At 49.9% G+C, this 24,250-nt stretch overlaps 16 protein-coding genes across 16 annotated transcripts; 5 read left to right on the forward strand and 11 right to left on the reverse strand.

Annotated features, from left to right (window-relative positions):
• Positions 1-3: 3 nt before the first annotated feature.
• OGAPHI_005229 (uncharacterized protein) lies at positions 4-6,484 on the forward strand (the record flags this gene model as incomplete). Its single annotated transcript, XM_046206392.1, has 5 exons — positions 4-722; positions 828-1,581; positions 2,075-2,289; positions 2,724-4,239; positions 5,411-6,484. The coding sequence occupies 5 exons, from the start codon at positions 4-6 to the stop codon at positions 6,482-6,484; spliced, it is 4,278 nt and encodes a 1,425-aa protein (XP_046060162.1).
• On the reverse strand, positions 742-1,590 carry OGAPHI_005230 (uncharacterized protein; the record flags this gene model as incomplete). Its single annotated transcript, XM_046206393.1, has 1 exon — positions 742-1,590. One exon carries the CDS (start codon positions 1,588-1,590, stop codon positions 742-744), a length of 849 nt encoding a protein of 282 aa, XP_046060163.1.
• OGAPHI_005231 (uncharacterized protein) lies at positions 1,774-4,455 on the reverse strand (the record flags this gene model as incomplete). The annotated part of the gene is made up of 1 exon (XM_046206394.1): positions 1,774-4,455. One exon carries the CDS (start codon positions 4,453-4,455, stop codon positions 1,774-1,776), a length of 2,682 nt encoding a protein of 893 aa, XP_046060164.1.
• On the reverse strand, positions 5,956-6,252 carry OGAPHI_005232 (uncharacterized protein; the record flags this gene model as incomplete). Its single annotated transcript, XM_046206395.1, has 1 exon — positions 5,956-6,252. One exon carries the CDS (start codon positions 6,250-6,252, stop codon positions 5,956-5,958), a length of 297 nt encoding a protein of 98 aa, XP_046060165.1.
• Positions 6,485-6,569: 85 nt separating the features above from the next.
• OGAPHI_005233 (uncharacterized protein) lies at positions 6,570-8,030 on the forward strand (the record flags this gene model as incomplete). Its single annotated transcript, XM_046206396.1, has 1 exon — positions 6,570-8,030. One exon carries the CDS (start codon positions 6,570-6,572, stop codon positions 8,028-8,030), a length of 1,461 nt encoding a protein of 486 aa, XP_046060166.1.
• OGAPHI_005234 (uncharacterized protein) lies at positions 6,653-7,021 on the reverse strand (the record flags this gene model as incomplete). Its single annotated transcript, XM_046206397.1, has 1 exon — positions 6,653-7,021. One exon carries the CDS (start codon positions 7,019-7,021, stop codon positions 6,653-6,655), a length of 369 nt encoding a protein of 122 aa, XP_046060167.1.
• OGAPHI_005235 (uncharacterized protein) lies at positions 8,031-8,963 on the reverse strand (the record flags this gene model as incomplete). Its single annotated transcript, XM_046206398.1, has 1 exon — positions 8,031-8,963. One exon carries the CDS (start codon positions 8,961-8,963, stop codon positions 8,031-8,033), a length of 933 nt encoding a protein of 310 aa, XP_046060168.1.
• A 92-nt stretch (positions 8,964-9,055) lies between these two features.
• Positions 9,056-11,668, reverse strand: OGAPHI_005236 (uncharacterized protein; the record flags this gene model as incomplete). The annotated part of the gene is made up of 1 exon (XM_046206399.1): positions 9,056-11,668. The coding sequence occupies one exon, from the start codon at positions 11,666-11,668 to the stop codon at positions 9,056-9,058; it is 2,613 nt and encodes an 870-aa protein (XP_046060169.1).
• Positions 11,669-11,775: 107 nt separating this feature from the next.
• On the reverse strand, positions 11,776-12,270 carry OGAPHI_005237 (uncharacterized protein; the record flags this gene model as incomplete). The annotated part of the gene is made up of 1 exon (XM_046206400.1): positions 11,776-12,270. The coding sequence occupies one exon, from the start codon at positions 12,268-12,270 to the stop codon at positions 11,776-11,778; it is 495 nt and encodes a 164-aa protein (XP_046060170.1).
• Positions 12,271-12,555: 285 nt separating this feature from the next.
• OGAPHI_005238 (uncharacterized protein) lies at positions 12,556-15,416 on the forward strand (the record flags this gene model as incomplete). The annotated part of the gene is made up of 3 exons (XM_046206402.1): positions 12,556-13,303; positions 13,429-13,817; positions 13,893-15,416. The coding sequence occupies 3 exons, from the start codon at positions 12,556-12,558 to the stop codon at positions 15,414-15,416; spliced, it is 2,661 nt and encodes an 886-aa protein (XP_046060171.1).
• OGAPHI_005239 (uncharacterized protein) lies at positions 13,452-15,419 on the reverse strand (the record flags this gene model as incomplete). Its single annotated transcript, XM_046206403.1, has 1 exon — positions 13,452-15,419. One exon carries the CDS (start codon positions 15,417-15,419, stop codon positions 13,452-13,454), a length of 1,968 nt encoding a protein of 655 aa, XP_046060172.1.
• Positions 15,420-15,702: 283 nt separating this feature from the next.
• On the reverse strand, positions 15,703-18,657 carry OGAPHI_005240 (uncharacterized protein; the record flags this gene model as incomplete). The annotated part of the gene is made up of 4 exons (XM_046206404.1): positions 15,703-16,086; positions 16,813-17,040; positions 17,138-18,152; positions 18,407-18,657. The coding sequence occupies 4 exons, from the start codon at positions 18,655-18,657 to the stop codon at positions 15,703-15,705; spliced, it is 1,878 nt and encodes a 625-aa protein (XP_046060173.1).
• Positions 15,709-21,452, forward strand: OGAPHI_005241 (uncharacterized protein; the record flags this gene model as incomplete). The annotated part of the gene is made up of 4 exons (XM_046206405.1): positions 15,709-16,601; positions 16,870-19,921; positions 19,996-20,579; positions 21,227-21,452. 4 exons carry the CDS (start codon positions 15,709-15,711, stop codon positions 21,450-21,452), a joined length of 4,755 nt encoding a protein of 1,584 aa, XP_046060174.1.
• On the reverse strand, positions 19,261-19,816 carry OGAPHI_005242 (uncharacterized protein; the record flags this gene model as incomplete). The annotated part of the gene is made up of 2 exons (XM_046206406.1): positions 19,261-19,654; positions 19,779-19,816. The coding sequence occupies 2 exons, from the start codon at positions 19,814-19,816 to the stop codon at positions 19,261-19,263; spliced, it is 432 nt and encodes a 143-aa protein (XP_046060175.1).
• OGAPHI_005243 (uncharacterized protein) lies at positions 19,953-24,086 on the reverse strand (the record flags this gene model as incomplete). Its single annotated transcript, XM_046206407.1, has 1 exon — positions 19,953-24,086. One exon carries the CDS (start codon positions 24,084-24,086, stop codon positions 19,953-19,955), a length of 4,134 nt encoding a protein of 1,377 aa, XP_046060176.1.
• OGAPHI_005244 (uncharacterized protein) lies at positions 22,434-24,240 on the forward strand (the record flags this gene model as incomplete). Its single annotated transcript, XM_046206408.1, has 4 exons — positions 22,434-22,494; positions 22,568-23,481; positions 23,556-23,859; positions 23,975-24,240. 4 exons carry the CDS (start codon positions 22,434-22,436, stop codon positions 24,238-24,240), a joined length of 1,545 nt encoding a protein of 514 aa, XP_046060177.1.
• Positions 24,241-24,250: the final 10 nt, after the last annotated feature.

Here is a 24,250-nt window from a genome sequence, read left to right on the forward strand (position 1 = left end):
GAAATGAACCAGGTAGTCAAGATCTGTGGGCTAAAGACGGCCGCAGACGCCCAAACTGCCATAGACAGCGGGGCAAACCTCGTGGGAGTGATTCTGGTCCCTAATAGAGCGCGAACAGTGGACCACGCCGAGGCAAAGAAGATTAGTCAGCTGTGCAAGGAAAAGAGACAGGCGTTGGGACGGGAGTATGTGGATTCTACCCGGCTGCAAAAACACCTGCTCGAGTCGAATCTCGAAGGCCCGGCCTGGTTCGAGTACGTGGCAGAGGAGATTGCAAAAAACGGACCGTTTTTGGTCGGGGTGTTTAGAAACCAGAAGCTGGAGGATGTTCAGCAACTCAGAGAGGCGTTGAGTCTGGATTTCGTGCAATTGCACGGCTCAGAGGACTTCAAAGCGTACACCGCCGCGCTGGACGTGCCCGTTATTGCGCGGTTCGTGCTGGATCACCCAAACCTCGAAGACGCTCCAAAGACACACAGTCACGTGCTGCCGCTGCTGGACTCGGAGGCTGGCGGCGAGGGCAAAGTGATCGACTGGGCGGACGCGGCCGAGTTCCATCGCCGGCTCGATGGCAGATACTTGCTCGCCGGCGGGCTGAACCAGCACAACGTGCAGTCCGCTCTTGCGGTGCAAGGGTGTGTAGGTGTGGACGTGAGCGGAGGAGTGGAAACGGACGGTGTTAAAGACACGGACAAGATTACGCAATTCATTGCAGCTGCCAAGTATATAAAGTAATGGACACTAACCAGAAATGAAGAACCACTTATCAATGGACTTGTCGATTGGCTCGGCAGGCTTAGGGCTAGCAGCAGGGATGTTGGCCTGAGTAGTGAAGGTAGAAGTAGAGGACAAAGTGGTGTTGGTGAGCTCGATGTCCTTGACAGTGGACTCGCCAGCAATCAATTTCTTCCAGGCAGCACTGCACTCAGCAATGACCTCCTCGGCGTACTTCTTGTTCTTGCACTCACCCGAGAATGCAAACTGGTTCTCTGGCTTTCCGTCAGGAATCTTGTAGATTCTGAACCACTCGTTGGTGGCTCTGAGCAGGCCTGGAAGGTGTTTCTCGACATCCTCAATGTCGTTCAACTTGGAGGCCAATGGGTCGTGGATGTCGATGACAATGACCTTCCAGTCGGTCTCACCTTCGTCCAACAAAGCCATGACACCAAGAACCTTGACCTGCTTGACCTGGCCCGGGTAGGCAACGTGCTCACCGATCTCACAAACGTCCAATGGATCGTTGTCTCCGGCAGCCCTTGTTTCTGGGTGGGTCACAGTTGGGTCCTCCCAGGTTTGAGGGAAAGCACCGTAGTTGTGGATGTAACCGTGGTGAGGGAAACAGTTTCTGACGAATCTCAGCTTACCCTTCTTGGTGTCCTGAATGATAGGGTTGAGCTTCTGTTCCTTGGAAATCTCCAACTTGGCGTTGGTCCATCTTGGAACTTCGACAACCATGTTCAAGACCTGCTTGGTCTCATCAGCATACAATGGGATGTCATGGAAAGGAGAGATCACCTTGCCATCCTTCTCAAGGTAAACTTTGTAATCCAAAGTGTTGGCGGCGCCAATTTGTCTGGTAGTGTAAGTCATTGTTGGGAACACTTTTTTACAACTTGTCTTTTTCCTCCAACGAACTACGAGTTTAAAAATTAGTAAATAGTGTACACCTAAAACCAGCAAAGTAAATTCAATTTATATTCATTTAAGAAGACACAATGCCACGGTCGAAATCATTATGACCGGACGAACATAAAAAAACGAAATTCACGTTGTTCAAGCTTTCTCTGTAGGAGTGTAGTCTGGTGGCGGACCGGTGTAGTTGTTTTTACCGTTCTCTTCCACAACAGCGTTTTCGTCAGAAATCAGAATCTTACCTTGACAGGATTCCACAAAGCTCGTGGACAGTCCCTGCGAATCCTTGGCAATCCACAAGTGTGGCTCATCAAGAGTGACAGCAGGGTCTTTGTATGTGTCGTTGCTCTTGGCAACAGGCGTTTGCCACGAGGCTGGCAGAATGGATCTCACGTAGTTGAAGCTCAAGTACTGTCTTGGCTTGAAGTATCTGTCCACGTAGCCCTTCACAAACGAAGCACTAGCGTACTTTCTAGGGTCGAGTTGGTTCTGTCCCTCGGCCACAGTAGCCTGGTTGAACGGTCTCTCCTCGTTGTCCAATGTGGCAATCTTCTCCAAGTCGGTTGCAGCAGTGTGCGTGTCGCTTGGCGAGAATGGCTGTTTGGTAGCAGAGTCGTTCTCCACATACTTGGAGGAGTCAGAAGAACCAGAGACAAAGTAGTTTTCTCCCTCTTCACGGATTTGACGCAAGCCTTGGTCACTCATTGGGTAGGCACCGGCTTGGCCACCACTAACCTCCTTGATTGCACCAACTGGGACAGTCTCGAGCAGTGGCTCGAATTTCCATCTCATGTATAAGTGTGCGGCAACGGTAACGGCAACCATAAGAGCTTCCAAAACAACACATGCCCAGTTCTTTGGCATAACGAACAAAGCAATCAAACAGAACTCAGCAACGTAAAGTCCCACAAAGACCTCAAACAAAGCCAATGGGTAGTTACGTCCTCTGTTGTCCACAGTGTGGTCAAGCACGTAGTTCAAGTTGTACAAGTAGGCAATGTAGATCAGGAAGTAAGCAATGGTGGTGAAAGCGATAATGATTGGAGAGATGATCGAGTAGACAAGCATGATGACTGTGAATAATCCAAAAGCGGCGTAACTGGTTCCCCAGGATGGAGTTCCCAAGGTGTTATAACGGTTCCACTTCTTTCTTGGAGTGTTGTCAAGGAATCTTCCCAAAATAAAAGACAAAATCAAACCAACAATCTGGGCAAGAGCACCAGAACTGATGGACAGACCTTGCAGAAGCATGTAGGAAATGTAGAAGTTCGAAGCAGCTGGGAGCTTTTGACCCAAAAGCGACATGGCCATCGATGGATCCTCCATAACCTGAGTCACGGAAGAGGCAGCAGCAGAGGTACAGGTAGCAACCAAGAAGACTTGGACAACCTGGAAAGCAAAGAACCATTGTTGGGTCCAGTGATCAACACTTTGCGCAGTCATGCATCCACCAACCTTACCCATCTTTCTAATGAACGGTGGCAACAGCATCATCAACACAGCCAAAGCAATGGTTGGCAGCAAAGCAGTGATGATACCCATCAGAACGTCTGGCATGTTGTTGATGAAACGCAAAAAGTGCAGCTTGCTGGTCAAGTAGTTGATGTTAGAAATGAAACCGACAACTGCGACTGGGATAGCCCAGAAAATGATGGTCAAAGTCAAGACAGTAGCGGCAATGGTTCTCTTACCAGATCTAGCCTTAGCAGTGAGACCGGAGTTTTCCCAAACAATGTCTTCTGGGGCAGAAGAAGTGAATCTTCTAGAGTACTTAAGCTCCTTGGCGTATGGAACGCCTTGGTAGGCTCTTTGCAACTCCAAGTGGCTAGCAAACTCAATGAACACGGATCCGGTCTTTTCGTAACCATCTGGGTAGTTCAATTGCTCCTTGTTGATCTTCTCGTTGTAGTCACCAACCTCATCCACACCGGTAGTCAGAAGATCCTTCTTCTTACCGATGAATGGAATCCAAGTGTCCTTGTAGGTTGGCAATTTCTTTTGAGGAATGTACGAGGTAATTTCATTAGCTGGTTCTGGAAGTGGCTTATTCTTCTTCACAGCCTTGGATCTGAGCTTGATAGCCTTTCCGATAAGCTTAACAAAGCTGCCTTCGAGCTTTCCAGAAAGCTTACCTCTCTTCTTGATAAGCTTTTGCAACTCCTTAGTGTCTCTGGTGTACCAAATGTTAACAGCAGCAGGGAACAATCTGTGGAGAGTAGCCTCATCCTGGATCTCTTCTGGAAGGTTGTCAATGAACAAGGTTCTAGAAGAGAGCAAGGAGGAGTAATATGGAGTGGTCTGGATAGCGTGTCTGAAACTGGTGTAGTAGATCAGTTCCTTGTAGATCGTGTAGATCACAATTCCGAAAAACAACCAGGAACAAAACACGTGAGCAAACGATCTCCATCTTCCAAGATTGTTAGAGTACGAGATGATGTCAAAACCACTTTGGTTTGCACCTCCAGTAGCGTTAACAGCAAAAAGGACCGGCCACAAAAAGAGACCACCCACAAGTCCAATAGAAGCAAATGTCACCAAGTAACGCAAGAAGAAATAACCATCGATACCGGCCTTCTCAATAACATAAGATTCAGGCTTAGACAGGATGTAGTTGACCCATGCGAAAGCACCCTTAGGCTGTGGGTCAGCTTTAAGCTTTGGGGGAACTGTATCAACAGTTGCTCTTGGCTGATAAACTCTTGTGTATTTGCCCTTAAGAGCAACAAAGATCGACACAAACACGCCGAAGATGATTAAGTTCAAGATCAATGCCGACACAAATGCCGACACGGACGAACTGGATTGTTGTTGACTGCTAGCCATTTCTGTTAAAAGTCAATCAACGTTTATAGGACAAAACACAAACAAATTGGGACTTGATGAAATTATATAGGAATGTCCTGTTTTGATTTTTTTTCTGCCGCTACCAGCCACCCTAAATAAAACTGAAATTCTATTGTTGCTGAAATTCTCTAACAGATGAGTGGTGGCGATGCAACTTTGGAAATTCCCAAGCATAGGTAGAGTAAAAATAGCTTATCGGACCTACAGAGTTATTCATAGATCACAGTGAAACGTGCAGCTACCCCTTATCTTGCGTAAAAACAGGTAGCAAATAAGGTCGTTTTGCAAGTACAAACTGCACACTCCTTTTACTCTTCACCGCCACTCCGCATGCACCTTTGGCTTCTAAAAGAAAAAAAAATTCACCTTGCATGCGCATGAAACAACTGAATAACTGTCAGGAACGCTTTCCAGAATAGTGAACTTGGCAACTAAACTTTGAATCCCTTCTATGCAAAGCCTTCGCTATTGTCTGGGCGTTACCCGGCGGCCAAGGCAAATCCGTCGCGCATGTCTTGCGGTTAGTGTGTTTTCGTTGATTGCTTAACGTTTCGGGAAATGACGTAGAACTCTGCATGCAAAATTTCAGTTGGGCCCATTTTGCTCAGCAATCCCCAAAGGCCAAGACTATATCTGTAGTTGGTGGTGCACGGGTGTACCAACCGAAATAGAAAGCCCGGTTTGCGCCGAAACTGCCTGAAAAAGTTTCCCCAGCCGCCCACCAGCCACCTGGCTCCCCCCACCGCAGACCGCTTTCAAGTTATTTTGCAAGTCAACGTGCTAATAGTATAAACAGATAAGACGCAAACCGTGTTGCGGATATATTTAAACAAGTTCGCGTTTGCACCGTTGTTTCCCTTACAGCGTTTATTTGTTCAACACGATGAAGGTGAGCATTGCGACTGGTTTCTGGAAGGTTTACTAACAAGTACAGTACATTGACGAGTTTGACATAGAGTTGGTAAACCAGGCTCTTAGCTTTGACACAACTGATATGCACATCCAAGGAACGTGCGACCTCTTTACGACGAAGCCCATCGGTTCAGATAGAAAGCTCTACAAGACAATTGACAAGCTTTATTGCAATAGCGACCAGCCCGAACCGCAGACCGAGTCCAAGAGTCGAGCCAACAGCGACGTTTCTATGAGCAATTCGCCGCCGCGAGATATCTCCTACATCTCGCCCGAGTTCATCAGGCTGAAAAAACGGTCGTCGAGTTACTCCCATCCAATTAATAAACCAAACTCCAAGACTCTCAGTCACAAAGACCAGATTCACAAGTCGCGCTCGAAATCGTTCCATTCTCCGTACATGTCTCCTCCCAAGTCGCTTCCCAAAACCAACGGGTTCGAGAACCTGTCAAACGACGAGATAGACCAGATACCCATGTTGGACGACCAGTACTCGCCATTCGGACCGCTTAGTCTGCAGTCGTCGCGCAGAGTGTTTGCGTACCTGATTGCGATTCTCAACTCTGTTTATCCGGACCATGACTTTTCGTCCGTGCAACCAAACAACTTTACGCTGATACCTTCGTCTGCAGAGCTTGTGCAACGAATAAACTCGCTGCTTATTTCTCTGGGCCGGTCCTCGAGACTCGACTGGATATGGCAGACCATCAACACCCACATGGACCTGGATGAGTGCACGTGTTTCCAGTACGAGCCTGCACAAGCGTTTCTAAACGACCTACCGGGAACGTTGTGGTGCAACATGTATTTTCTGTTCAACAAGAAGAAGAAGCGCGTGGCTTTCCTGAACTTCTCTGCCAACATCTTGAAAGACGCTGATGCGTCCGTGTCGCAGCGCCGGAACAGCAAGATCGGCACACTTGACGAGGAGTCCGGAAAGTTCGACGAAACCCAGGAAGAGTACGACCTGCGGTACTCTCAAGACCACTCGTCGGAAGCCATCTACGAGGACGTCTTCGAGGACGACGAATACGACGACGACGACGACCAGCAGGAAGAAGACCCAACGGTCACCGGCGACATCGAGATGGACTAGTGTCTATATATCAGTATACCTATTATGATTTGTCACGGCTGTGCTTATATAACGCGAAACCAGAAATATTTCAAGAATAAATAGCATGGACCTTGCCCAAGAGGTTGGCGATATAGGCAACTTGGAGGATGAAAAGTACGAGGATTTGCACGCCTTATTTGAGAGGCATCAGATCACGTCGCAGGAGCTTTTGCTGTGGCCCGTGAAGGACATTTCCAAGAAAGTTGGGGTGCCCATTTCCGAGATCGAGTCGTTTGTTTGCGATCTCCGCGCACTGTTGGCGAAACAAGCGCCGATAAAGCGAAACTTGGCCGAAATGGACACACAGCGACGGTTTTTCACCTCGGGCGATGAAAAACTCGACAAGGCGCTGAATGGAGGCGTTCCGTGCGGGTGTTTGGTGGAGATCAGTGGGGGGTCCGCAACGGGGAAGTCGAATTTCCTGATGACTTTGAGCATGACGAGCCAGCTGCCGTTGGAGTTTGGTGGCTTGGGACCGTCGATTTTTGAAGAACACCGCGAACCGGTCCAAACCATGTACATATCCACAGAGAGTGCTCTGAGCACGAAAAGACTCAGCCAGATCTCTAAGCATTACAAGGACCTGCTCGAGGCGAACGGGATCAAACAGACGCCGATCCACCCGCAGCTTGCCAACGTTCTCACGCCGTCGATGGCAATTTCAGACCTGGAACGCCAGGACCGGTGTATTTATTATCAGCTGCCTGTTATGCTGGAACGGAACAAAAACATCAAGGTGGTGATCATCGACTCAGTGACACACCACATCCGTGCCGAGGTGCCTATTAGCAAGCGTGTTCAGGCGGTTACAAAGCTGGGGCGGTTTTTGCGCAAGCTGTGCTGCGACTACGGTGTCACGGTGGTGGTTGCCAACCAGATGACAGACAAGCCGCTCAAAGACATCATCAGCGACGAAGTGTTTCTCAAGATGAACGCAGACTACCAGCTGGGCTGGTGTTATGGGTGGGACGAGGTCGGCATCGTGTACAGACAGCTGTGCTCGCGAAATAAGCAGGACTTTGACACCTACGACGAGATCGACTACGCCAACTACTCGCAAACCTCGGACGGACCTGAGGCGTCGCAGCGCGGGTCAACACCGATCTGGGACCAGCTCAAGTCCGAGCGCAAACAGATGTTTGAGTCCAAGTACAAAAATAAGGTGTCCAAGATCAAAACGATCCCGGCACTGGGACTCGACTGGCTCAACTTCCTGGACGCAAGAATATGTCTTTTCAAGGACTATAAACCCATACTTAATGAACAGATGATCGAGGAGTTTAGCGAGGATCTGGGGATCGACTCGTCGTTTCTCCGGTCGCAGGACGACGAGGAAAACGCCGAGTCGAGCTCCGAGTCCAAACGCAAAACCGTTGCCGAGGTGCTCATGTCGAACGACTACCTCGCGAACCATAATTTCGAGACCCAACGCAAACTTCACGTGGTGTTCAGTCCGCTGGTGCCAACCTCCCGCCAACGGGAGTGTGTCTACGAGATCTGGAACGGAGGCATCCGGTGTCCGTGATCACCAGTAAGGCATACCGATGTCTTTTCCCCAGTCCTCCTTAATGTACCGAGTTGGCTTCAATTCGCCGATCTCGGCCAGATTCTCAAGGTCCTCTTTGGTCAATGGCACTTTTGGGTAACCTTTCTTGATTCTCTCAGGGTTCTGAGAACGAGGGAGAACAACACGGCCAGAGACAGTGTGGTAATTGATCAAGATGTCTGCTGGAGTAACATTGTACTTTTTAGCCAACTCATTAACCAATGGCAATTTAGTGACCGGTGCTCCGCCAGAGCCAAAAGCACTGTAAGCCTCAACGACAATCTTGTGGTCCTGACAGAAGTCCACGAGGTCCTGCAATGGCAATTGAGGGTGTAGCTCGAACTGGTTGACTGCAGGAACTACATCGGTTTCCTTGAGCAATCTTTCCAAATTGCCGATGCTGTAGTTGGAAACACCGATCGCCTTGACCTTATCGGTGTTTTTGTAAATGTCGATCATCTTCTTGTACGTGTCTAGGAAATCGCCATCGTCAAAGATAACCTTGCCATTGTCGTCCCTAGGAACCGGAGGCTGGCCATTGGCGTCCGACTTGAACGTGAGCGGCCAGTGTTGCAGAAACAGATCCACATAGTCCAGCTTGAGACTCTTCAACGAGTCGTTCAAAGATTTCTCCGGGTTGTTCCACAACGAAGGCCAGCACTTGGTCGTGATGAACAGCTCTTCTCTCTTAATCTTGCCCTCCTGGAACAATTCCTGTAAAATATCGCCCAAATCTTCCTCCACACCGTAAAACCAAGCGGTGTCAAGATGACGGTAACCGGCGTCCACAATCGCAGTGACAATAGCTTTTTTGAACGGACCCTTTTTGTCTTCAGGACAGACAGTGCCCATTCCCACGGCGGGAATGGAAGTGCCGTTGTTGAGAGGGATTCTGATATCTAAGGCGGACATTAGAAATTAAATTGTAGCAAACTAACTATTTCTGACTAATGATTTCACGTTTTATTTTCACGACCCGCAATTGCTCCACATCTTATTCCCGGTCAGAATCTTATCTTGCCCTGCAATTGCTCGGCCAGATTTTTGATCTCATCGTCATGCATGCTGCGGGCGTTTGCCGGCGTGTCCAGCTCGCTTCCCAGCTTGGGCCAGCTCTGTGCACCCCCGTGCAGATTCAGGTCCAGCTGGCTACCAAACAGATCTCCCGCGCTGGTCGGAGTGGAAGATCCCTGTTCTCTGGCGCGATACGGCACGCTCCGTTGCAATTGCAGATTGCTCAGTCTCAAATTGTCCAAGTCTCCTTCCACCAAACAGCCACATTCTCTGTAATGCAGCAATAGCCGACTCCATATACTGTTTTTGCTCAAAGTTCTCGGATTACCTAATATCACCATGCCGTACCGTGCTCTGGTCAATGCAACGTTCATCCGGCGTGGATCTGTGAGGAACCCGATGCTCTGGTTGTCATTCGCCCGCACACACGACAAGATCACGTAGTCCTTCTCGCGTCCTTGGAAAGCGTCAACCGACGCTATCTCGACCTCCAGATATTTCGACTTGTCCGCAAACGTCCCGTGCGTGCCCATATACTGCACAATGAACTCCTTCTGCGCAACGTACGGAGTTATCACGCCGATCTGGCTCGGCTCGACCCCCTCGGCAAAAAGTCGCGTGATGGCCCGCTCGCAGTTAATGGCCTCTGCCCGGTTCAAATATGACGTCCCGGACGGTCCAAGTTCCTCGGAGCTACCCACCCCCCAGAACATCATTGGTTTCTCTCTGATCGGCCATGGGAACATGTTGTTGGCGCGGATCCGGCTTTCTGCTGAAACTCCGTTCTGCAAGCTACCATCGTAAAAAATGTTCGATGAAAACTCCGACAAACATGGATGCATACGGTATTGCACATCCAGCCGGATCGGAATATGGCCCAGATGGATCAGCCGTTCAAACATCGATTGCTTGAGTCCAGCGTCGCCCGCCTTTCTGCTCAATATCACCGGACCCAGTTGCTGGTGGTCTCCGACCAAAACCACCTGGTTCGCGCCCTTCACTATTGGGATCAAACACTCGGGCTCGGATGCTTGCGTGCTCTCGTCGATCAGCACGCTAGGGAACTTGAGCTTGTCCAAACGGTGGTCTCCGGCTCCCACACACGTGCAGCATACCACCTGACTGTTCACGATAAGTCTGCGCTGCTCTTTAAACTGGAGTGTTTCGAGCTGTTTTTCGTCTGCAGCGGACAATTTGCCGTTGGAGTCCTTGGACTTGTAAAAGCCCTTGATGGCTGCAGTCGATTTGACCTTTTCCGTGAGCGAGAGGTGTTGCACGGACGACTCAACATCTTCGCGGTTCTTCGAGAACAAACGCACCACTCGCAGACCAAGCGACTCGAGTTTGGCCGCCAGGTGGTCGACGGCCACGTTGGACGGCGCACACACCAGCACGGGCTTTTTCTGTCTTTTTGCCAGTTGGTATACGATGTTTGCAGAGGTGACTGTTTTCCCTGTACCGGGAGGACCCTGAATAAGAGAGAACGGCTTGGAAAGCACGCTCTTGATGGCATTGTCCTGTGAAGCGTTGAGCTTCGTGGACTTTGGCACCGAGTAGTTCTGCTTCTGGCTGACTGGGAACGCTGTTGGTTGGTGGTCGATTCCAAGCAGAGCAGAGTAGACGTGCTCGGAGACAGTCTTGCTGTTCACGGCCAGGTGCTTCATGGCTTTTTGCATGCGATCGTACGACGTTCCCTTCCAGACGAGGTCTGCAGTGAAGCCCGACGAGATGTGGACGGGCATTTTATCTGACTGTGAGGCGAGCAGCTCTGCGGTGAAGTAGTTGTTTAAAACACCAGGCACTCTGACAATGTATCCGCTGACCTGCCACGGGTCGCCAAGTTCTGGCCCCGAGTATTTCAGCTCGATCGGGTCGCCGACGTTAAGCTTGATGGCAAATGCGTCGTACGACGGCAAGGTGAACGAGGCCAGTCGCATGCCATTATCTCCCAGACTCCACTCTATATTTCGGATCTGGAGACTTTGCGACTGTTTGAGCAACTTGTCGTAATTGGCCTCGTACTGCACCAACGGCGAGAACGCCCGCTGGTACTGGTATGCGTCGGAATACCGCATCAAAATTGGCTCGAGCTCCTCCTCGACTTCTTCCTGGTCCAAGTCCATGAGCGTGGCATCCTTATCCTGCCTCCATTTTGTTTCCAGCTTGGATATCTGGACGGCTGTAATTGGTCTGGCGTGTTGTATTTCTTCCTCGGACGGCGGTTTGGCCATCCACGGCAGCAGCTGGCGGTTTTCTACCAGCGACTGCCAGTTCTCTGTGTCCCAGTCAGCGTTCTTGGACGCGGCACAGGGCAGACGACACAGAATCACGACGACCGAGTCTGTTTTCGCAGAAACAAATCCAAGCACGAACAGGTTGCGGTTGCCGCAATTGTAGCACTCCAGCATGGTCTCGCCGAAATCAGAGTCCGGGTGAAGACACAGGCTCTGGTGCTTGGAAAAAACCATATGGGTGACAATATGGGACCCGGCGCGGGAGGTCTTTGCGTTACAGAACCATTTGTCGCACGTCTGACAGTGCACTAGACTGTCGGGAGACGTGATACCGCAGTAAGCACAAGAACGATCGGGCAAGTCCTCCATGAGCTGTGGATCGCTGAATGAATCGCTCGTAAATTTATTTTTCACCAACACCTAAAACCATTGAATATTACCTAAACACCTATTGCGCCATTCTCGCAAGTGGCAGTCTACGAAGCTAAAGAGAGACTTGGTTCTGATAGCTGTCTCTGTTTTGTCATCAAAAGCGTGTTCGCGGAACACACGCGCTCCTGGGGCAGTGGCTGCACCTCGTGATCGACCAAGTCCGAGTAAGAGAAGAAACTGAGAGATCTTGTACGTTGGATGTGGGGGAGCGACCTTTCCACAAACCCTGGCTCGCTGGTCACACTCGACCTAGACTGTCTTGTTGACTTGGCCGACCTCGCACAAGGAAGCGTCAGCGACGAGTGCGGGTACTCGATGATCTCTGTGGCGTTGAGAGTCGACTCGTCACTAAAAAGTTCGATTGTTGAGTCCAAAATAGGACAGGTATAGTTGTCTGAAATCCAGTGGCCTGGACAGTCGCGATGGGGGCACATCTTCAACGACTGCACGTTGCGCTCGAAGATCGGCGGCGGCGATGATTTGGAACGTTGTCGGCCTACCGACATCACTGATATTGCTAAAGAAGCCCACCTACCCATTTTTGATACTCTTACAAAGATGCAAAGAAGATTTATATATGTACGTGTGGAAATTGTCACGCCTTGTGTGGGCTGGTCATACCACGCGGGGTCTCAGGAAAACAATAGAAGTAAGGCGAAAACCGGGTGCACTGCCAAGAAAAGAACAAATTTGGCACAGCAAGACAGATCGAGGAAAAAAGGGTTTTTGGCCCACACTGCACAGCCGTGGTTTTCGAAGAAGGAGCAGCGTCAGAGAATATGACTAGTTAAAAAGAGGGAGAAAAATAATTGTTTATGTTCCAGATGACGCGAACATTTCCTGGCAAGCTGGACGGGCCCGTGAGCCACCATGGGGGGACATCGCGTGTGATTGAGTCTTTGCAGGGCGAGATTGACCGGTTGGGCGACGAGGTTGACGATAAGGACACAGAGATAGCAGATCTCAAGCGGAAGCTTGCAGTTGTTTCAAGGCAGAACCAGGTGTTTGGCGAGCAGCTATCGAATGCGCGACATGAGAGAGAGGTTGCTGAGGCGTTGTTGAGTCGCAAGGAGCGCAAGTTGTTGGATTTGGAGGCACAGTTAACGGAAGCATGTTCTGCTGCTGATGCGTGGATGTGCGAGCAGGAGTCGCTTCGCAGGAAACTTGCGAGTGTTCAGGAAGAGGGGAAAAGGGGCACAGAAGAAACGGAGCGGTTGAAAATCGCATACGATACGGTTGTTGCGTCGCATAAGCAGTATAAATTGCATGCAAGTGAGGAAATTGAGCAATTGAGGCGGCAGTTGGTTTCGTTCGCTCAGGAAACGCGAGCCAAGCTCCAGCATGATCTGCAAGCAATTAGCGACACTGACCAAGAGATTACTGCTAATTGCAGATTGATGGATGACGTGAGCAAACAAAAAGACCGGACATATTTACAGAAACAAGCGATTGTGGAGGAAGAGTTGACAGAACTCACTGAAGCGGTTAAAGTTCAAGGACACAAGATCACCAGCATGGTCACGGAGTGCGAAGACACTTTACTAAACTTACAACGAGCAAGAGCAAACGTTCGTGTTCTCACAGCATCAAACACCCAGAAGGAGAACAGAGAGCCTCCAAAACCGATTTCGCTACGCAGCGAGGCATGATAATGTTGAAATCTATTATTTCTTTTTATCTAATACAGTGTTGAACAGTAAACAGGAAGGAAACACCACCATCAGAACAATCCCTCAATTTCTCCTTGGTCGTTAACCTCGACGTTCATGAAACCACATTTGGTGGCCAGACCAGGAATGGTTTGGATCTGGTCGGCCAAAGCGTACAAATAGCCAGCACCGATGGATGCCTTGATGTCTCTGATTGGGAAAACGAATCCGGTTGGGACACCCTTAAGCTTGGCGTCATGCGAAAGAGAGTATTGGGTCTTGGCAATACAGATTGGCAAGTTGGAGAAGCCCTGGGCAGTGTACTCTTTGATCTTTTCCTGGGCCTGAGGCAGGAACTCGACAGAGCCGGCACCGTACATCACCTTCGCGATACTCTCGATCTTCTCCTCGATGGAAGAACCCTCGGTAGAGTAGAGGTAGTGGAACGACTCGCCAGAGTTTTTCTGAGAAGCGTACTCCTTGTGAGCGCACTTGATCACACCCTCAGCAAGGTCCTTGGCACCCTGTCCACCCTCCTCCCAGTGGTTGGAAACAATGGCGTCAGTCGCACCGGCAGCGAGAGCAGCTTCCTTGATAACCTCGTGCTCCTTGGCAGAGTCGGAAGACATTCTGTTGATGGCCACAATAACGTCCACGCCGTACTCCTTGGCGTTCTGGATGTGTTTTTGCAAGTTGGCGCATCCGGTTCTGAGCATCTCCACGTTCTCGGTGGTATACTCCAATGGCAATGGAGCACCGGCCTTGACCTCAGCTCCACCACCGTGCACCTTCAAAGCTCTGACAGTGGCCACGATGATGATCACGTCGGGAGACAATCCAGACGATCTGCACTTAATGTTGAGGAATCTCTCTCCACCCATGGTGAAGTCGAAACCAGCTTCGGTGATGACGTATCCGGCCTGCTCCTTCTCTTCCTCAGCGCTCAAACCTGGCTCAGTACCTGCGAGCTTCAAAGCCATCTTATCGGCCAACACAGAAGAGGCACCGATCGAAATGTTGGCAAATGGACCAGCGTGCACAAACACCGGAGTTCCCTCCAGAGTTTGCATGATGTTAGGCTTGATGGCATCCTTCATGATGGCAGTCAAGGCACCGGCGCATCCAAGGTCCTCACAGGTGATTGGCTCACCGGCCTTCGAGGAAGCAACAACCATCTTTCCGAGTCTCTCTCTCATGTCCTTCAAAGAAGAAGAAAGAGCCAGAATAGCCATCACCTCAGAAGCAACGGTGATATCGAATCCAGTCTCTCTGGTAAGACCTTTTTCGGTAGGAGCCTGGTTGATGGTGACTCCTCTGAGAGATCTGTCGTTGAGGTCCAAAACTCTCTTCCAGGTGATGGTCTTTGGATCAACGTCGAGTCTGACGAACTTGGACACTTGTTCCTCGGTCCACTCCTTAGGATCGATGGTGTCGAGACCAAGTTTCTTGATTCTTGGAAGCAGTCCAATAGGAATGTCTCTCGTGCCGTCTTTCTTCTCTGGACAAAGTCTCTTCCACAAAGCCTTATCGCTTTGGGTGGCCTCGTGGAACATTCTTGTGTCGAGAGCAGCAGCCAACAGATTGTTGGCCATTCCAACGGCGTGGATGTCACCGGTGATGTGCATGTTGAACTCGTCCATAGGGATGACCTGGGAAAATCCTCCTCCAGCAGCACCACCCTTAACACCGAAAGTTGGGCCCATAGAAGGTTGTCTAACGTTGGCAAAGGCCTTCTTTCCCAAAGTAGCACCAATGGCCTGAGCAAGACCCACAGTGGTGGTGGACTTACCCTCACCAAGTGGGGTTGGAGTGATACCGGTGACCAAGATGTACTTACCGTCTTTACGGTGTTGCAATCTGTCGATCACATCGAGCTTGACCTTACCCTTGTAAGCTCCATATGGTTCGATTTCGGTTTCGGTGATTCCGTTCTCGGCAGCAACCTCGCTAATGTGCTTAGGAGTCTGATTTCTCGAGATCTCGTAGTCCGAAGGGACTGGCTTGACAAGATTCAGCTTAAGACGTTTGAAGTCTGACATGATAACCAAATTAATTGTTGGATCAATTTTTCCTGTTAATTTTTTTAGCACATGGAAGCTGGAAAATTGACTCTGATGGTAATTTGGAAAATTTGGCCAGACAGGAAATTGGCCAGACAAAGAGTTGTTTGGAAGTGGTTGTGGTGATAAGATCAGTTCAACTCACTCAAGTTCACCCATAATCACCTCCAGGCTCCATCTGATGACCCATTTTGCTCACCCCACCACTACGGTGCTCTGGTCCCTATAGACGCGCCGATCGACGCCCTAAAACTTTTCAAACTTAGCTATGTCTGACAGGTCCGTCAATCTCGTGGACGACGTTAAGGAGGCACGTCTTCTTGGCTCGCGGTCCATCGAGACGGTTTCTGGACTGACTGCCGGATTTATCACAACGCTCATTTCGCACCCGCTGGATTTCCTCAAGCTGCGACTCCAGCTCGACACTACATCCAAGACCCAGCTCGAAAGTTTCCGCCAGATCAGAAACAAACTGCTGCTGGACTCGTCCGCGAACGGGGTAGTCCAACGATCGCAGCTCATACGCAATATTTATCGAGGAGTCGGGCCCAATTTGCTCGGTAGCACCACCGCCTGGGGTCTCTACTTTAGCTTCTACGGCGAGTACAAGAGCCTGCTGACCGCAAGCACACAGCCCGCTCAGAGCCTAGGCTCGTCACAGTACCTGATGTGTGCATTTGCAGCCGGTTGGAGCACGTCGATCTTCACCAACCCAATCTGGGTGATCAAAACCAGAATGATCTCCACCTCTCGCGCTTCCCCTGGAGCTTACCTGTCGATCAAAGACGGGGTGCTCCAGATCTATAAAAAAGAGGGTGTTTCTGGTTTCTATAGAGGACTTTCGCCCGCGTTGCTCAGTGTTTCTCAAGGTGCACTGCAATTTTCCATCTACGATACACTCAAGGCCCATCTTTCCGGGCCCTCGGTCCATCTGAACACGTCACAGTATCTCTATGCAAGCGCCGTGTCGAAAATGATCTCGACTGTTGTATTCTATCCACTCCAAGTGGTGCGGTCCCGGTTGCAGATCAAGCACGGACGGTACGGAATGGTGTATGCTGCCAAAGAGGTCTGGACCCGCGAGGGACTCTTTGGGTTCTACAAAGGTGTGTTCGCCAACCTCATCCGAGTGGTTCCTGCCACCTGCATCACCTTCGCCGTGTACGAAAACATGAAATGGGCCCTTAGTGTTAAATACATATAATGATGCGTCGTGTGCGCGGACGAATTTATATTCCAGCTAACATTTCCTTTGAATCTTAAACTTGATAGAGTAGTCAACGATGCGTATTCTGATCAGCAACAAGTCGCAGCGCACTCTTGCGCTGGCTTCGGACACGCACGTACTACTGTTTCGATATATCTCGTCTACGGGAAAGTGTGCAATCGAGCTTGTTCCAAAGGATATGTTCCATGGCAAGAGTTTTAGGTCGTTGTCTAGACACAAGCCTCTGGGCTTTCTGGGGCTGATTGAGATGAACGGAGATGTGTTTTTGTCGGTGATCACAGGAAAGGTCGATGTGGCGTCGCCGATTGAGGGCGAGGTCATCAACAAGATCATGGACGTTGAATTCCATTGTTTAACAAGGGACACCTGGGACTTTTTGGAACTCAACGCCAACGGGTTCCCATTGGATGCCGACTCCGAGTCCCAGCCTGGCGGATACCCTCCGAAATACGAACAGCATCCTTGTTACGAGCTTCGCAAGCTGCTGACCGACGGCTCGTTCTTCTACAGCTCGGACTTTGATCTCACCAGCACTTTGCAAACAAGAGGCATAGACACAAAGAACTCGCTCTCGCGCGACAGATTCCATTTGGACTACATGTGGAACGCGTTCATGATGGAGGAGGTGATCAAGTTCCGCAACAACCTGGACGACCTGCCCAAAAAAGTGCTGGATGAAAACAGGTTTCTCACCACAGTGATCCGCGGTTTTGCAGAAACCATGCGTGCGAGCGTTGGAGGCAGAAAGTCCAAACTCACCATCATCTCCAAGCAGTCCTGGAAACGGGCGGGCACGCGGTTCAACGTGCGTGGAGTCGACGACGACGGCAACGTTGCCAACTTTGTCGAGACAGAACTCATCTACGACGACGAACACCACGTTTTTGCATATACCCAGATCAGAGGCTCGATTCCTGTGTTCTGGGAACAGGATACGGCTCTCATCTCGCCCAAAGTTCAGATCACCCGAAGTTTCGAAGCGACTCAGCCTGTTTTCGAAAAACATTTCGAGAACCTCAACGGCAAGTACGGTCCTGTCAACATTGTGAACCTTCTGTCGTCCACAAAATCGTCCGAGGTTGAGCTCAACAGAGAATACAAGCATCATTTCATGGCTTTGGACGAAAAGAAACCCGACTCGGTCTATTTCACTGACTTTGACTTCCACCAAGAGACAGCAAAAACCTATGCACACGCAGCCAGAATCTTGTCCGACATCCAGCTTTCTCTGGACCGGTTTGGGTTCTACTGCTACAACAAGGCCACCAAAGAGATTCTGCTGGAACAGCAGGGCGTTTTCCGTGTGAACTGTCTGGACTGTCTGGATCGTACCAACGTGGTGCAGCAGGTAATTTCCATGGCGGCACTCGACGAATTCGTCAAGGCTTTCCGCAAGGGAGACATCTACGACCTCAACAACAAACACAGCAGTCTGTGGGCCGACCATGGAGACCAGATCTCCCAGATATACACAGGCACCAACGCTCTCAAGTCGAGTTTCTCGCGGTCTGGCAAAATGGGGTTTGCGGGGGCCTTTTCGGACGCAACAAAGAGCATCAGCAGAATATACATCAACAATTTCGTCGACAAGGGCAAGCAGGCTGTCACCGACACGCTGCTTGGAAAAAACTCCAACCAGCTACCTGTCTTAATTTTTGATCCGATCACAGAGTACGTGAACGAGGAGTCGAAAAAGTACGAGCGCAAGTTTGTTTCTCATGAGGACATCACTATCTACGTTGGATCGTACAACGTTGCTGGTAACACGATTTCTGGTGACCTCAGCAGCTGGCTATTCCCGCGCAAGATCGGCGGTTCTTCGTTTTCTCCCGACATAGTGATTGTCGGTTTCCAGGAAGTGATTGAGCTTAACGCGTCCAACATACTAAAGAACGACGCCACTCCGTCGCAGTATTGGCAGTCCGTCATTGAACGACAGTTGAATGATGCTGGTTCCAACAAGTACCTGCTGTTGCGTGCTGAGTACATGTCGTCTGTGTTGTTGCTGCTCTATGTCAAGGCAGACGTTGTTTCAAAAATCACACAGGTGGAGGGAAAGTCCAAGAAGACTGGACTTGGAGGTATGACTGCGAACAAGGGGTCTGTTGCGATCCGGTTTGACTACGGGTCCACTTCGTTCTGTTTCTTCAACTCACACCTTGCTGCGGGAACCACCAACATCGAAGAGAGATACAACGATTTTGTCACCTCGTGGAACGCGATCCGGTTCTCGAGAAATAGACAGATCAAGCACCATGACAACATCGTCTGGCTCGGCGACCTGAACTACAGAATCTCCAAGCCAAACGAGGAAGTGCGTTCTCTGTTGGATTCGAATGAGCTTGCTACGCTTCAGGACTACGACCAGCTACGGATCGAGCTCAAACGGCGTGCGGAAATGCGCGGGTTCAAAGAGATGCCGATCAAGTTTATTCCAACGTACAAGTTCGACAAGGGAACGTCCGACTACGACTCTAGCGAGAAACAGCGTGTTCCGTCTTGGACAGACAGAATTCTCTACAGAGGGGCCACTTTGACACAGTTGGCGTACAACGCGATCGTCGAGCTCGTGTACTCGGACCACAAACCCATCTACGGAGTTTTCACGTCCAACGTCAAGCTCGTGGACGAGAAGACCAAGATGGAGATCGTCAAGAAGCTGTATTTGCAGTACAAGTCGTCGGCCATGGCGTCCAAGGGGGCGGTGATTGAGCTGAACGAGGCGGACGACGATGACACCGTGGACGCCAAGTCGACCGTGTCGATGTCCAACTGGTCAATGACGTCGGCCCCAACGCTGATCGACCTGTCCAGCGAGTCTGGCGGAGCAGAGGGGCCTCCACTACCGCAACGGACGTCCGCACACTCCTCGTCGCAGGAAAACACCTTGACCACGCCGCAGAGACGCCGTGTTCCGCCGCCGTACGACGCAGACAAATCGCTGTCGATGCTGGTGCCCGGTCTGTCTTCGTCGTTCCAGACGTCGCTGAAACCGAACACGGCACCCAATGCCAGTCCAAACTACTCGCTCGAGGCAATGAGACCAACACGGTCGTCTACAAGCTCGCCTGCCCCAGCCACGTCTGCTCCCCCTCCTCCTCCTCCGCCACGGAAAGCCGTCTCCAGCGATCCGGCACCGCAACAGCATGCAGAAAAAGTCACCCCGATCGTGCCCAGCAAGCCAAAGGCTCTGGTCGGCACCCCAACAGAGGAAATCGCAGACAAGTGGGCTCCAATGGTTCCAAATAGAAAGGTTTGAATTGTATAACATAAGCAATTGATATCTATCCTTCGTAGTCGTCGTCGTCTTCTGGCTCTTCGAACGAGTCGTCGTCTTCGTCCAGCACGTACGACTTGGTGGTCTTCTTCCGTGTGGACGAGGCACGGCTGACAGGAGTGGCCACGTCGTCGTCGTCGTCGTCAGACAAGCCCAGCACTTCTTCGTCAGACTCGACAACCTTCTTGGCCTTCTTAGGAGCCGGTTTCTTGGAAAAGAACGAGGACGCCTTTGCTGGAGCAGCACCAGTAGGCTCTGGACTGGCAGTTGCCGTGGAAAACACGCTCGAGGCCGCACTGAACTTGGACGCAGAACCCCCGAAAACGCTTTTGAACTCGGGCTCTTTTGGCTCTTCAGGCTTGGCAGCAGCAACTGGCTTCGGAGTCTCTTTCTTGACGGCGGTCTTCTTCTTGGCCGGAGATTTAGGACCATCTGCCTTTGGTCTTCTTCTTCTCTTCTTGCTTGCCTGGTTACCAACACTCATCGACTCGCGGTTCTCCTTATCTTCCAATAGGAACTGCTCCCATTCTTTCAAGAACACCTCCAAGTCCTCGTTCCAAAGGTCTTTTGCGCTTCTTCTCAACAGATCGTTCAGCTCGGCCTCCTTCTCATCCCTCTGCTTGAGCAACCGCTCGTATCTCTCGCGGGTCAAAGACCAAAGCTGCATGCCCAACAGATAATCGTACGCAGAGGCAGCAGTCTTCTTTTCTTGAACAACAGCAGTCGCGTCTTGCACGATCTCCTCCTTCTCTTCATCATTCTCGTCATCCTCCTCGTTCAGTTCGGTGATTCTGATAGGGTTGTTCTGCTTGTCGAAACCTGGGAATCCAAGACTCTTCAGCTCAGAAACGAGAACGGCACGCTTTTTGTTGTTAATGGAAAGCTCTCTATCGATGATCATCTTGACAAACTTGGCCTGGAAGGAGAGCTTTTCAAACTGGTTCGAAAATAGGTTCGCCATGTAGTCCTTACGTTTCTGGTAGTACTCAAGTCTCACATGGTAGTAGTCCTCAATGATCTGGTTCACGTGGTCGTACTTCTTTATTCTTCCCTGCGGATCAAATGCAACCATGTTGGAGGTGTTGATCACAGAAACAAGCCTGAATCTTTCCTTGAGACCAATTCTTCTTGACTTTTCCATTTCCTCGTTACTCAGAGTCACAATGAACTTGATCCCAACTCCGTGCTGTTCCTCCATGTCCTTGATCCATGGCTTCTGCTTCTCGGATCCTGCAATTCCTTGTAACAGGAACTCCTTCATGGTGATGGTCCACATACGAGCAGGCAACTCGGTGATCTCCAGAGTATTGTCATCAAGCTCCTCGATGTTACCTTCCATCCTGAACTTGTCAGGACCGATTCTTCTGATCGAACCTTCCCATCCTTTGAACCACGGAACCATGTCAATCATCTCGTCACCATTCATCAAACACCTGATGTTCTTGACAATGTCGATAGGGTTGAAGGGTGGAATTTGAGTACTCCATCCAGATCCAATACCTTCTGATCCGTTCACAAGCAACATAGGGAGCACAGGCACATACCACTGGGGTTCGACGGTTTGCTCGTCGTCTTGTAAGTAAGTGAGCAAAGGATTGTCTAGCGGATTGAAAACTTTCCGCGTGATTGGAGTGATTTCTGTGAAAATATATCTTGCAGCAGAGGCGTCTTTACCTCCTGATGCTCTCGAACCAAAACCTCCATTTGGCTTCAAGATGTTCAAGTTATTAGAGCCAACGAAATCCTGTGCCAAAGACACAATCGTTTGCGTCAACGAGGCCTCACCGTGATGATATCCGGAGTGTTCACCAATGTAACCAACAAGTTGTGCAACCTTGATTTCTCCGGTAAGGTTTCTTTTGTAAACACCATAAAGAACTTTTCTCTGTGTTGGCTTGAAACCGTCCAGAACAGACGGGATGGATCGAATGTTATCTGCCATGGAGAATAAGATCAGCTCCTTGTTGATAAACTCAGAAATAGGAATCTCTGTCAACGATGGATCAAGGAAAGTTCCTGGCTGGAACCCTCTTAGCCATTCTTTACGATCGTCGGCTTTTTTCTTGGAGAAAGCCAGATCAATTAGCGACTTGTCCTCCTCTTGAAGTGTGTGGAACTTCTTCAAGTGCTGGTCAAGCTGACTGAAATACTCTCTCATTTCCAGTGGAAGAGAAGTACCCAAACCCTTGTAGTACTTTTGCTTGTACGAGCAACTTCTTCCCTCTGTGTCTCTCCACTCCTCGTATTCGGGCATGTTGAAGAACGAGATCTTCTTGTTCTTGTTTGGACCTGTCAAAATAGTCACCTTGACAATAGGTGTGATGAACTCGATCAAGAACTCTGGAATCTCCAGCAATCCAGGGAACGAGGTCTCCAAGAAGTTGATGATCAAACCTTTGATATGGGAACCGTCGTGATCCTGATCTGTCATGATCATAAGGTGTCCATATCTCAGGGTGTTGACGTTGGACGCGTCGTAGTGTTTTTTATGTTGCAGACCCATGATCTGCTTGATAGCCTGGATTTCTGCGTTTTTCATGATTTGGTCGGTACTGGCTTCACGCACGTTCAACATCTTACCTCTAAGTGGATAACATCCGTAATAATCTCTTCCGACAACAGCAAGACCGGAAACAGCCAACGACAAGGCAGAATCTCCTTCTGTCAGAATCAGAGTACACTTGTGTCCTTCTTTGGTTCCTGCCTTGTTTGCATCTTCCAGTTTAGGGTATCCAGTAAGTCTGCTCTTTCTGCTACCGTCGTTTTTCTTCAATGCCTTGTCTGCATTTGCAGCAGCAATGTCCATAACACTATCGAGGATTCCAGAAGCGAGCACTTTCTTCACAAACGAATCTGGGAGCTCCAGTTTCTTTCCACCAAACTGGGACGCTCTGGTGGTGAGCTGCTCCTTGGTCTGGGATGTGAAAGCTGGATTCTCAACTAAACAGTTCACGAAAAGGAACATGTTGTTTTTGATCTGGAACGGCTTGATAATGGCGGTCTTGCTCTTCTTTTTGATTTGTTCTTGGATTTTTGCCACGAGCAGGTTGGTAACCAATTCAACGTGCGTACCACCCGAGGTGGTGGCAATCGAGTTCACAAAAGAAACCTGGTTGAAGTTACCGTCAGAGATCGAAAAGGCAATCTCCCATCTATCGTCAATGACCTGGTGCACAATTGTGGGCAACGGATCTGGGGCTGGGAGCGGGTTGATGGCACCGTCCTCAGCAGGCTCAGACTTGACAGGAACATCAACGTTGTGGCCCTTGGCTTTTTCCAGCGCTCTAACGTACAGTTCCACGTACTGTTTGAAATTGTGCACCTTGAGAGTGGTCCCGTTCAGGCTGACCTTCACTCCTTTCACCGAACCACACAGATCGTACACTCTTCTTCTTAAAACCCCGAGAATGTCGCTATCTAGGGTCTCCATTCCGAACTTTGCCAAGTCGGGCTTGAAGATGATTTCTGTGTATTCTTCCTGCTTCTTCATCTTGGTGATCTTTGGCTTGCCCGCCTCAGACATGTTGTTTCTCCATGTTTGCGAGTACAGCAGCTGGGTGTTTTTATCGGCAGTCTTCACGGTGAACTCGGTCGAGAAAATGTTACATAGCTTGGCTCCGTAACCGTTTCTTCCACCAGTGACTTTTCTCTGGTCGTCATCGTAATTACTCGAGGTGAGCAGGTTACCAAAGATCAGCTCTGGGATATAAATCTGTTCTTTGGTATGGATCTCGATCGGAATACCTCTTCCGTCATTTCTGACGGAGATCGCGTTATTCTCTGCGTCGATCTTGACGTCGATCTTCTTCATCGATGGGTCTCTAATTTTGTTATCTGCAGCATTGACCAGAATCTCGTCAAAGATCTTGAACAGACCAGGAACAATGTTCACAAGCTTTTTTTCCATGGACTGAGTCTCCTCGTTGAAGATCCATTGCTCGGACTCGAACTTCTCAACAGACCCAATATAGGTGTCTGGACGCTTCAAGATGTGCTCGAGCTGGGAAAGCTTCTGGTACTGATCACTAGCCGAGGACTTTGAGCCATTGGTGGTATTTGTAGAATTAGAAAGAGGCTTCTTCTTTGGTTTCTGCGGCGACGGTGTCGCAGACAACGAGTACTGGGACTCGGAATCACTCATTCTGGAAGTACTGTTGGATCGTAAAAAGAGGGAAATGGGTAATTTGGAAAAGTTCCCACAACGCAAAGCTCTGACACTTGAAAGTAACGGTCCCGACTTAAAAATGACAGGGTGCATACGACTCGCAGCAGGTACGTGTCACTTGTTTTGGTGAAAAAGTGAAG

Source organism: Ogataea philodendri (assembly GCF_020536065.1).
Source record: "Ogataea philodendri strain CBS6075 chromosome Unknown scaffold6, whole genome shotgun sequence".
Classification (NCBI taxonomy): Eukaryota; Fungi; Ascomycota; class Pichiomycetes; order Pichiales; family Pichiaceae; genus Ogataea; species Ogataea philodendri.